This window comes from Orycteropus afer, unplaced genomic scaffold, assembly GCF_000298275.1.
Source record: "Orycteropus afer afer isolate SDZICR_OR568_19922 unplaced genomic scaffold, OryAfe1.0 scaffold00684, whole genome shotgun sequence".
NCBI lineage: Eukaryota > Metazoa > Chordata > Mammalia > Tubulidentata > Orycteropodidae > Orycteropus > Orycteropus afer.
The window spans coordinates 847766-861208 of NW_006922271.1; the positions used below are offsets into that span (position 1 = coordinate 847766).

The 13443-nt window shown below is 37.0% G+C and overlaps 1 protein-coding gene across 1 annotated transcript; it reads right to left on the reverse strand.

Annotated features, from left to right (window-relative positions):
• Positions 1–5714: 5714 nt before the first annotated feature.
• LOC103211001 (olfactory receptor 2B2) lies at positions 5715–6656 on the reverse strand. The gene has a single exon (XM_007956907.1). It carries the CDS (start codon positions 6654–6656, stop codon positions 5715–5717), a length of 942 nt encoding a protein of 313 aa, XP_007955098.1.
• Between the last annotated feature and the right edge of the window lie 6787 nt (positions 6657–13443).

Genomic DNA, 13443 nt, shown 5'->3' on the forward strand with positions numbered 1-13443 from the left:
CGCTATGAGTCGGGTTTGACTCGATGGCATATAACAACAACAACAACATAACTACACAATTTTTTCCCTCTTTTTGTTTTTTTGTTGTCTTCATTTGACAGTTGATATCTCTGGTTCCCTATTTACAAGCTTGTAGGTTTATTTACTTTGGATACTTCCATAACTGGGTTGCTTTCTGGGTTATGTCATGTGTGTTAATGGATGGTTATAGTTTGCTGTTGTTGGTTCTCTGTGCAAAGGACTCCCTTTAGCATCTCTTGTAGGTTGGTCTGATTTTAACAAATTCCTTTAATTTCTGCTTATCTGGAAATGTTCTAATTTCACTATCATATCTGAGGGACAATTTTGCCAGGTATATAATTCTTGGTTGGAATTTTTTTTTTTCTTTCAGGGTTTTATATTGGCTTCTCACCTTCATGGTTTCTGCTGAGAAATCAGAGCTTAGTCTTATTTGTTGAGCTTTGTAGGTAACTTTTTGTTTTCCCCATGCTGCTTTCAGGATTCTTTCTTTGTCTTTGGTTTTGATGAGTTTGGTGATGATATGACTTGGTGATTTTCTTTTGGGTCTATCCTGTTTGGGGTTTATTGGACTTCTTGAATGGATATTCTCATCTTTCATCATATGAGGGAAATTCTCCTCCAACAAATCTTCGATAATTTTCTCTGTGGTTTTATTTGTCTCTTCCTGTTCTGGAATTCTGATAACACTGCCCGGGCCTGTGCCAGCCTCATGATCCCTTCTATACTTGAGTCCATCACTTCAGCCACCGTGTCAATCCATCTTGCTGAGGGCCTTTCCCTCTTTCGTTGACCCTTCACTTTACAAAGCATGACATCCTTCACCAGAGAATGGTCCTTTCTTACAACATGACCAAAATAGGTGAGATGGAGTCTGGCCATTCTTACTTTCAAGGAGCGTTCTGGCTGAACTTCTTCCAGGACAGATTTGTTAGTTCTTTTAGCAATCTACAGTGCTTTCAGCATTCTTCATGAACACCACAACTCAAAACCATCAACTCTTCTTTGGTCTTCCTTATTCATTGTCCAGCTCCTACATATATATGAGGCAATTGAAAATACCATGGCTTGGGTTAAAAACCAAAACAAAATTAACTTCTATCAAGTCAGATCTGACTCATAGCAACCCCTCCTTGGGTATCCAAGGTGGTATCACTACAGAAGCAGATTTCCCAATCTTCCTTCTGAGGAGTGGCTGGTGGGATTGAACCACCAGGCTTCTCGTTAGCAGTCAAGTGCCTTAGACACTATGCCACCTGATAGCTTGGGTTAGGGGCATCTTAGTCTTCAAGGAGATATCTTTAGTCTTCAGCACTTGAAAGATGTCTTTTTCAACAGATTTGCCAAATGCAATACATCTTTTGATGTCTTGACTGCTGCTTCTGTTGGTGTTGATTGTAGAACCAGGTAATATGAAGTCTTTGACAACTTCAAACTTTTCTCCATTTACCATGATGCTGCTTATTGGTCCAGTTAAGAGGATTTTTGTTTTCTTTATATTGAGGTGTAATCCATACTGCAGACTGTAGTCTTTAATCTTCATCAGTAAGTTCTCCAAGTCGTCCTCACTTTCAGCAAGCAGAGTTGTGTCATCTGCTAATCTCAGGTTGTTAATGAGCCTTCCTTCAATCCTGATGCCACATTCTTCTTCATGTAGTCCAGCTTCTCAGATTATTTGCTCAGTGTACAGATTGAATAAGTATGTGAAAGGATACAACCCTGACACACTCCCTTCCTGGTTTTAAACCATGCAGTATTCCCTTATTCTGTTCCAATGACAGCCTCCTGGTCTATGTACAAGTTCCTCATGAGTACAATTAAGTGTTCTGGAATTCCAATTCTTCTCAATGTTATCCAAAATTTGTTATGATCCACATAATTGAATGCTTTTGCATAGTCAGTAAAACACAAGTAAACATCTTTCTGGTATTCTTTGCTTTCAGCCTAGATCCATCTGACATCAGCTATGATATTCCTCACTCCATGTCCCCTTCTGAATCCAGCTTGCATTTCTGGAAGTTCTCTGTCAATGTACTGCTGCAACAGTTTTTTAATTATCTTCAGTAAGATTTTACTTGGAAGCTCTTGTAGCATAGTGCCTAAGGCACTTGATGGCTAACCAGAAGGCTGTGGTTCAAACCCACCAGTCACTCCTCAGAAGGAAGGTTGGGCAATCTACTTCCATGGAGATACTGCCTCAGAAACCCAAGGAGGGTTTGCTTTGAGTTGGGGCTGACTCGATACACATAACAACAACAGCAACAAGAGTTTACTTCGGTGTGATATCAATTATATTGTTCAATAATTCCCACATTCTGTGGGATCACCTTTCTTTGGAATGGGTACAAATATGAATCTCTTCTAGTCAGTTGGCCAGATAACTGTCTTTCAAATGTCTTAACATAGCTGAGTGAGCGCCTCTAGCACAGCATCTGTTTGTTGAAACATCTCAATGGGTATTCCATCAATTCCCAGAACCTTGTTTTTCTCCACTTCCTTTAGTGCAGCTTTGACTTCTTCCTTCAGTACCATTGGTTCTTGATTATATGCCACATCCTGAAATGGATGAGAATCTACCAAGTCTTTTTGGCGTAGTGACTCCATGTATTCCATCCATCTTCTTTTGATGTTTCCTGCATCATTCAACATATTGCCCGTGGAATCTTTCAATATTGCAACTTGAGGCTTAACTTTTTTCCTCAGTTCTTTCAGCTTGAGAAGTGCTGAATGTGTTCTTCCTTTTTTGTTTTCTAACTCCAACTCTTTGCACATTTGATTATAATAATTGACTTTGTCTTCTCAAGCTGCCCTTTGAAATCTTCTGTTCAGCTCTTTTATTCTGTCAGTTCTTCCATTTGCTTTTGCTACTCTGTTCAAGGGCAAGTTTCAGAGTCTCTTTCGACATCCATTCTGGTCTTTTCTTCCTTTCCTCTTTTTTCAATGACCTTTTGCTTTGTTCATGGATGATGTTCTTGATGCTATCCCACAATTTCTCTGGTTTTCAGTCATTGGTGTACAATACATCAAATCTATTCTTTAGATGGTCTCTAAATTCAGGAGGGATATAATCAAGGTCAATTTTGGCTCTTGTGGAATTGTTTTAATTGTCTTCAGCTTCAACTTGAACTTGCATATGAGCACTTGATGGTCTGTTCCACAGTCAGCTCTTGGCCTTGTTTTGGCTGAAGATATTGAGGTTCTCCATGACCTTTTGCCACAGATGTAGTCAATTTGATTCTTGTGTACTCCATCTGGTGAACTCCACCTGTATAGCCTCCATTTGTATTGTTGAAAAAAGGTATTTGCAGTGAATAAGTCGTTGGTCTTGCAAAATTCTATCATGCGATCTCCAGCATAATTTCCATCACCAAGGCCATATTTTCCAACTACCAGTGATTCTTCTTTGTTTCCAACTCTTGCATCCCAATCACCAGTGTTAATTAACACATCTTGATTGCACGTTTGGTCAGTTTCAGACTGCAGAAGTTGTTAGAAAACTTCAATTTCCTCATCTTTGGCTTTGGTGGTTGGTGAGTAAATTTGAATAATAGTAGTATTAACTGGTGTTTGTCATAGGCATGTGGATATTATCCTATCACTGACAGCATTGTACTTCAGGATAGATCTTGATACATAATCAGTGAATGGCTCATTAAAAAATATATATAAAATAGCTCAATTTTCATCAATTTTTGTTCTCTTACAATTCTTATATATTGATTTTGAAATTACATCCAAATTTATCTCTGGTAACCTTGTCACCAGATAAACTCCATGCTCTGTGTGGTGTGACCCATTATAGCCAATAAACAAAAGACTGAAGTGGGAGAGCAGAAAGCACTTATATTTGTTTGACCAAGGAAAGGAACACCTGTATGCCTCTAATACTGTTTCAAGGAGGGCCTCTTCAAGTTTCTCTTGATGTATCATTTTCAAAATAGGGAGTATACATATTTCTACCTTTTATGCAGGAGCAGTTAGGATTACATAATTCTCCATACACTGCATGTATAAAAAATGGCAGCTAAACTTCACCCAGACATTGAGAAGTTAATATGCATGAGGCACTTACTTAGTGGGCTAACAGGTTACCTAGAGTATTGTAATGGCTTCTGATTGGCTCAGGCTGGTTTTGGCTAGCCCAGACTGGTTGAGGTAAACATAAGAGGGGAATTAGTTCAGTTTGCTGCCTGACTTATCTTGCAGGGTCAGTATGCTCTGTCTTAATCCAGAATATTTGTTTGGACTTTTTAGATATGAATGCATTTTCATTAAAGAAAGTCATTATTTCAATATATTATTCTCTAGTGTTTGGCTCCCATTTTCTCTTTTAATTACAATTCTCTTTGATAAAAATAAAGGACAGGAACTCAGCAAAAACTTTCATTTAACTGTTGGCACAGTGGTTCTTAAGGCATGGTTTCCCTGATTAGAAACATTGACATTACCAGGGAATTTGTAAGACATGCAAATTCCTAGGCCCCACAGCAGACCTACTAAATTAGAAACTATAGGGGTGAGATGGCATCCTGTAATTGAGAATTTAAAAAGCCCTCCAGGAGATTCTGATGTTTGTTAAAGTTTTATGATCCACAATGTTTTGTTAGAATCGCACTGAGGCACTATTACAGTAACATTTCAAAGGAGGAATGTGTCAGTTGTATTGCTTAGTAATTGCTTATATTTGCTGTTTTTATGATGTATTTGGTAGGAGAAAATACATCAGGAAAAGAAGGTAGTGAAGAAACAGTTAAAATCATGATAGCATTATGTAACATACCAAGTAATCATTGCACAGTGTGTGACTATTGTTCTTAGCAAATGAGAACTTGGAAGGTGATATGGAACTAGTATAAGTTACAGTCTATGCTTCCTTCCTCAAGAGAATGAACATGGTGTTAATAAACTTGTCATCTTGCACAAGAAAAGTGCATTAAACAACCAGTGGACATCACTATATGATGTGCTATGCTTTCTGATTTAGGCTATTAACTGGCTTAGGGGTTAAAAGAGATAGACAGCAGAGGAATCATGAAAAATTTTCCAAAGAACAATATTAAGGCTTAAAGTGTAGCTAGACCTGTACTTAACAGAAAGAATAAAATAGAACACATTGATTTCAGAGAAATCATGAGTGCAGAACCATAGCAAGAGAATGAAAGATCTAGATAAAATTGTTGACATAAACTCATTGTGGATTTCATTATTATGGAGATATGGGAATGGTGCTAAAAATTTAATCTAGGGCTATTGACCTTACATCTATATTTCATGATGAATAGCTTTAGGGACTTGTTAGACCTCTTGCAATTGTCTGAAAAATTTTGCATATGTGTTATATCTCTTTATAAGTGTGTAATAAAAATGTTATTTTTTTCTGGAGAAAGGGTTCCTAACATTTATTCTCATCTCAAAGACATCCAATCTTCCCCAAGTATACAAGCCAGTGGTATAAAGCTTCAGACCTTAATGCTTTCAAGGTTATATTATTTTGAGGTTCTTAAAAGACCAATTATGGGGACCTGGGCAATGAACATATTTAGGAACTAGGAAAAAAAATGAAGTTCTCTGTCAATGAAAGTTAATTGAGGACGACCACTATAACAGTTCTAAGAGTAGCAAAATTAGAGCAATATGAGAGAATTGAATTATTTAGCTAAGTAAATTTCAAGTCTTTGCAAGGCTTGTCATATTTATTATTTCTTGATCAAGAAAATCCTTGCAACCAACCTCTTAAAAGCTCCCTTTACGTCTTTGTTTCTAAGTGTGTATATAAGGGGATTCATCATGGGTGCAATGATTCCATAGAAAAGGGACACCATCTTTCCCCGGTCCTTGGAGGTAGGGGAAGGTGGTTGCAGATACATATAGATAGCAGTGCCATAGAAAAGTGACACCACAATTAGGTGGGAGCCACATGTTCCAAATGCCTTTCGTCGACCTTCAGTTGACTGTATTCTCAACACTGCTTGGGCAATGAAAGCATATGATATAAGGATGAGTGTCACAGGTATTAGAAGGAATAGCACACTGATGAAGAAGAGTTCAGCCTCATTTGCTGTTGTGTCAATACATGACAACTTTAGCAAAGCAGGGACTTCACAGAAGAAATGATCCACTTCTTTGTGACCACAAAGTGGCATCTGAAGGGTCAAGGTGGACTGCAATACTGAGTTGCTAAAGCCACTAATCCAGGATGCAGCTGCCAACTGGAGGCAAAGCCTTTGGTGCATGATGACTGAGTAATGGAGAGGCCGACAAATAGCTACAAACCTGTCAAAGGACATGACGGCTAGGAGAAGACATTCAGTGGAACCCAAGGCCAAGAAAATGAAAAGCTGGGCTACACAGCCACCATAACTAATTACCTTTCTGGTGCTGCATATGTTTACCAGCATTTGTGGAACTGTACTTGTGGTATAGCAAAGGTCCAGGAGAGATAGATTGATAAGAAAGAAATACATGGGGGTATGGAGTTTGGGGTCCAGATGTGCCACAAGAATTATGGCCACGTTACCAAAGATTGTCAAGATATAGGAAACCAGGAACACCACAAAGAGCGGAAGCTCCAGCCATGGTCGATCTGAGAAACCTAACAGGATGAACTCCCATGGGACGCTCTCATTTACCTTATTCATGTTAAATGGTTCAACTCTTGGTTCTCTGAAATATAAAACCCAGCAATTCAATAAAGGCATAATTATTGGCTATGTCAGTTAGTTAGAATCATTTTGCTAGTAATTTGCATAAATTTTTAGACTACTGCTTTTAATAATTTGAAATGTATTGATAAAAATATAAAAAAATTTTTCCAAGTATTTCAAATTTCAAGTTTTTATATTTGCAACAGTATATTAGCAAAATGAATTTCAACAATTTAAAAGTATATCATCAGTTTCAAAGTTCACAGAATTTATCCTTTGATTGTTTTATGTTTTGAAAACACATTGTTCTCACTTCTCTCCACCTAGATACCTACCTTTAGATAGATGTCTACACAGTTCCTGCCATTTGGTATTTCTCATCAATGTCAAAGAGATTCCCTGATTATGTGAATCAGTTAAATTGTTTAAACTCCATACCCTCCTATTAAAAAAAAAAAGCAAACCAATTTATCTAGCAAATATCTAGCAAGTTATCAAAAAAAAAGCTCACTGCTGTTGAGTTATATCTAACTCATAGGCACCCCACCTTGGGTTTCCGAGGCAGTATCACTAGGGAAGTAGATTGCCCAATTTTCCTTCCAAAGCCAGTTATCAGGCACATTTAAAGAGAATCTTTTTCTGTGAGTAGCTCATAGAAGTTGCATAAGATTATTTAACAACATAACATTTTCAGTCTAACAGGCCCTACCTTTCCATATTAGTTAGATTGCCCTGGAAATGTTTCTTATCCTCTAACCATTGGGGTCCTCTTTCAAAATAAAGATGATAATACTTTTTAAAGTTGTCTTATGTGAAATATAATTGATTTATTAAGTGCACACAGCTTAGCTTCTGGTCTTTAGAAATAGAGAAGCATGGATGAAAAGAACTATAGGAATCAAGTCTCTGAGGGTCTCAGAGAGGAATTACTTTGGATTTTAGAACTTTGAAGTCCCTAGGGTTAAAAAAGGAGCTCTGGTGGCGTAGTGCCTAAGGCACTTGACTGCTAGCCAGAAGGCTGGCGGTTCAAACCCACCAGCCACTCCTCCAAAGGAAGATGGGGCAATCTATTTCCATAGTGATACTGCCTCGGAAACCCAAGGAGGGGTCGCTATGAGTCAAGTACGACTCAACGGCACACAACAACAACAACAGGGTTAAAAATCGTACGGAAAGGGAGTAGTCATGGTTCGATTCCTGGCCATTGCACTTCATGCACAGTCACCATCTCTCTGTTGGAGAAGGCTTGCGTGTTCCTATGACACTGAATAGGTTCCAAGGGAGCGTCCAGACTACGAAGGAATAGGAAGAAAGGCCTGGTGATCTACTTTTGAAAAACGGTCTTATCTCAGGGCAGCTTTTCATTCTGTTGTGCATGGGGTCTCCATTAGTTGGGTGATGACTCGTCACTAACAACAACCAATGGAAAATGGTTCTGCAAGTTGAAAACTTACCTTTCCATTCCCAGCATAATCCCCACCATCAACCTCAACAATAGGGATCATGGTAAACATCTGTTGTGAATTATACATGTGATCTTTAATGTAAGTTCCCTGGTATACTGTCTGGCACCAAGGAACACAGCTGTGTGGTAGAAGTGTGACAGTGATGTAGGAACTCTTAGATGCTTTGGGTAGAGGTAATTCAGAGTCCTAAATTTCTGGAAATACTAATGTAAGTCAACTCCATCAGTTAAAAATGTATTCACCCAATGAAATCTTACCATGACACTAAATTCATAAATTATTTTTTTATCCACATTAGAATGTAAGTTTTTCTTAATTATTCCTGGTCATCTGGATGTTAACAATGCATATTTTTATCTATTATTTGTAGAGCTGTTAATCCCTTCAAAATGTCCCCTTACTCTCAGCTGATAAGAAATTTTAAGTATATAGTCATAGATATAGATAAGAAATGATGTTTAAATGTATCTTTAAGTGAAAAAAATGTTGTTGAACATTTGCATAGCATGATCCCATTGGTTAAAAAAAAACATACTATTTTACACACACATTTATATATATATGGATAAAAGTTATCTTGAAAGTTATAGAAGAAAATGTTCCCTAGGAAATGAAGATAGGGATAGTAAAGCAGAATTTGCTTGGAATATATTTTGTTCAATTTTTTTTAATAAGCATGTACTAATTTTGTAATAATTTTTAAAAAATCTACTCACCAAGTCACTTTCTGTATTTTATTCTAAGTCTAGAAGCCCTCATGGTGCAGTGGTTAAGCGTTCAGCTAAAAACCGAAAGGTCAGCAGTTAGAACTTACCAGCCACTCCACAGGAGAAAGATGTGGTGGTTGGCTACCAGCCTTGGAAACTATGGGGCAGTTCTACTCTGTCCTATAGGGTCACTGTGAGTCTGAATTGAATGAATGGAGTGCACGCAGGTGCACACCCACATGCACACACACTTACCAACTCGCTTTCTGTATTTTACTCTCAGACCAGCATTGCTTTAATTTAAGACTCTGACCCCTAAAAGGGTGCAAATCTTTAGAAGAAATTTAATTTTTAAAAAGTCTTAATACATCTGTAAACTTTTTTTGAGGGAACACTCTGCAAAGAGCTTTTTTTCTAAAGGATGGAGTGTGGGAGCATGTTTAATCTTATTAACAAAATAATGTTTCTAAGGAATTTGGCAAAACAGGGTAAATGGTATCACTAAAGAGGGCTTTCACATTCTTCACAATTTCCTTGGGTTTTGTACAAACGAAAAAACCATCACTGCCATTGAGTTGATTCTGACTCACAGTGACCCACTTTGAATTTTCGAGGTTGTAAATCTTTATGGAAATAGATTGCCCAATCTTCCTTCCATGGAATGGCTGGTGGGTTTGAACCACCAACCTTCTGATTACCAGTCAAATGTCTTAGGCACTACCCCTGAGTTTTGTACACACACACACAGGGAGCTCCTCAAATCTATATAATTAGCATGGCCCAGTTTACCCAGGACCACCTAACTCACTCCTGCTGTTCTGACATAGTATTCAGCTTCTGACTAAAGATCACCATCTCCTCCAGTAACTTTAAATATCTAGAGCCTTGCAAACCTTCTATGGCAGTTCTATCCTGTCCTGAAGAGTCGCTATGAATAGGAATCGACTCTATGGCAGTGGGTTTGGTTTAGCTGTCCTGACATAGTCATTAATACAGTCCCTGCCATTCTCAGAAGTAGTACCATTTAGATGATACATATGGTCACCCTAAAACTGTAATACTGAAAAGTGAAATAATCTTTGTATTATTATTCAGAAGGTATCTTACTTTTCAGGACTTTACATGTGTTTTCTCCTCTAACCTAGGCCAATGAATGGCCTTTCCTGTCTAGCCTTCAGTCTGGTGTTTCTCCTCTAGAACTCAGAGGCTCTCTCTGTTGAAGTTACAGAAGGAAGGAGTCATTTAACTCCTTTGCAGTCAATTGACCTCTTCACTCTGAAATGCAGTACTTATAAAGTGATAAACTGATTTTGTCATCAACACAATGTGTTGGTTAGTGTTTCCTGTCATATGTGATATTACTACTAGCTTTGTAGTCAGTGAGGGCAACGGGATGTGAAAAAGAATATCACTGTAGCAGGAAGTGCTGGAGCAGAAGGGTGGAGGGGCCAGAAGGAAACATGGGCAGCAAATGGGAGAGTTCAGAGTTTGTCATTTCTGTTTTACTCACTTCTGTGCACATTTGCTCATCTTCTAAACATAGTAACCCAAAGATTTACCCACCCTTGAAAGCATAGCTTCAGATGAAATAGTTGTGATATTTATTTTGTATTTTTGGAGTTTCAGGTAAATTGAATTTGGGGTTTTATCCCTATTATTAGGACTGAAGTATTTGTTAATAACTAAAACCAAGCCAAAACAAAACCCCCAAACTAAGAAGTCCCTATCTGCACTTAGACAGGTAAGTGATTACTTCTTACCTGTTAACACCTGTGTCACTTGTTTGCAATTTTGGCTAATATTTTAAAGGCCATAGAGTTGTTCCCTCTACTTTTACCAGAATAAGGTAGTGTTATTCTCATTTTCAATAGCAAGCAATCAATTGGACAGCAAAACAAAACATTTGAATCATGTGAGCTGCCAAGGGAGTCAAAAAGGGAGCATAGCAATGGGGTTACAACTGAAGTTAATGGAAGGAAAGAACTTTAGAAAATTGCTGATGGAAGTTTATAAGTCTTATCAATTATCATCTTAGAATATTTAACCCACAGTTTAGAACACATCACCATCTCCTTTTTTTTTTTTTTTTTAACCTGTATATTTGTTGATCGTATGGATTTTCTCTTTCTATATCTGAGCTTGAACATTAAAAAGGATGAGATTCAACACATCCTTGGAAGTTTCTTTTTAAGCTGAACTATGGAAAGAGCATCAAGATAAGAGGTGACAAGAGTTTTAGTTCCAAATATGCCAGTAAGGTGATGTGTAATGGGCAAGTTAGTTAATAGCTTTGGATGTCAGTTTTATCTACTGTAACATTGTCAGTTTTCTTTCTTTTTTATTGTGGTAAATATATAGGTAACAAAACATTGACCATGTCTACATTCTTCACATGTACAGTTCACTGTGTACATTCATCATGTTCAACCATTAACCATTAACCCTTTCTAATTTTGTTATCACCTTTAACAGAAGTTCAGTGTCCCCTAAGCATTGTCTTCCTTTCCCCTTTCTTCTCTCTTTCCCCTGGTAACCACCAATCAACTTTCATCTTTATACACTTGCCTATGCTAATATACATTATGGGCTTTCTATTTATTTTCCACAATAAAAACTGTTCACTTTTATGTTTTCTCAGATTATCTAATTTCCCTGTATATGTATGGAAAGCTTCCAAATACCGTACCTTCATGCTGGACTTCAGGATGAATGATGAGAGTAGTCAATTTTTCCACTCAGCCAATACATTGCAACTTGGCTTAGCAGTACAAGGATATTTGTCCAAAAGTCTTCCAGTTTATGAAAGACTAAGATAGTAGTGAGAAGCTTGGATTTTTATGTTCATAGAGGTTAAATTATTTTCCCAAGTTCCCAGAGCTAGTAAGTTGCAGACTGAACATTAGAATAACAGACTCACCTGCTTTGAAAGTTCATATTTCTCATAGAGGTTTAAAACATATTCAAAATAGCATTGCATATTTAAAAAACTATATATAGGAACTGAAGATGAATGAATCATATTTTTCTGAGCAGATAATTATAGTCTCTTTTTCAGACTTGAACTATAAACAGTTCATGAGATCGGTGCTTAGAACACTCAGATTTTAGTATAATATTATTTAATAATTTTCTGAAATGTACTTACCTCCATTTTAAGCACTAGAGAGGGATTGATTCATTTTTATGTCTAAAAAGGCTTACATTCAAATAGGACTGACTTAAAGTGCACACATACAAGGCCATCTTTCATATGTTGTTTAATTGCATAACTGATGTGATGAAATTCATTAAACTTTTAGTTCCACTCAATGTGTAGCAAATGATAAGATCTCCACTGAGGGTTAATTGGCGGATAAGGATGAAGTATTGCAGCTGACCAGGACATGTTGTTCTCTTTTCACATTATTCAGCAATAAGGAATCAATTGAACTTTTCAGAGATTTCTTCCTATCACTTTTCAGAAATGGATGCGAAATATGGTATATTGCCCCTATCAGTACTGCTGTTTGTTTTGACCTATGGTAGAAGTCTCAAACACTAAATTGCAAAACTCTCACCTGTAGTTTATATTAATTAACCTCATACCCAGTGGGAAGAGAGAGGGAGGAGATCTCTATGAAACAATATTTCATCATTGATTTGCTCTGCAAAACCCTTTCTCCAGGGATTGGATCCTTAACTTTTTCTATGACAAAAGATACTACTGTAGGACTAAAATGCCCTACCAAAGAAAGTCTGAATTTTGTTTAATTGAATTGGAATTAGTTTTATTTTGTAAATGATTCAATGAGTTTTCTGAGGCCATCTAATTCCTTAAATAAGTAGGAATTTCTTATTTCATGTATAAATTGTCTGAAATTCCATCTTAGGTCATGTCACCAAGGCTTTGCTTTATATACCAGAGAATAGATCCCTACTTAATGTACATAAAGAAAATTGCTAATTATCTTGAGTCATTATGAGTCAGAATGACAGTGGGAACATTTTTTAATGGGACATTTTAACAAAAAGGACTTAAAAAATTATATAGTCAATATATCTATCTTTTCTTTCATGAAATTTGAATTTACAGGCCTAGATACTAAGATCTTCCTCAGTTTAGATTTTCTTATAAGATTTTAACATTTATTTGTATTATAGTATTTAATCCAGCCAGAATTTATTTTCTAATGCTGTCATATTGAGAAAACCTAAAAGGGGGTTGCCGTGAGTCAGAATTGACTTGATGACAGTGAATTTTTTTTTTATAAGAAAATATGCTCTTTTGTTCCTTGATTTTTAAGAGTTTTTCATGTTATGATTTGTTTTTTTTTAAAAAAACAAACAAACAGAGGAATCATGCAAGGTTTATTAGCACAGTTAATCTGTATGCATAGAGGGAGACCACTTTGTTTCTGAAAAAAAAAGAAAAAGGCTTAATTCAGACTGTTGTTGTTGTTGTTATGTGCCGTTGAGTTGGACCTGACTCACAGCAACCCCTCCTTGGGTTGCCGAGGCAGTATCACTACGGAAATAGATTGCCCAACCTTCCTTCTGAGGAGTGGCTGGTGGGTTTGAACCACCAGCCTTCTGGTTAGCAGTCAAGTGCCTTAGGCACTATGCTACCAG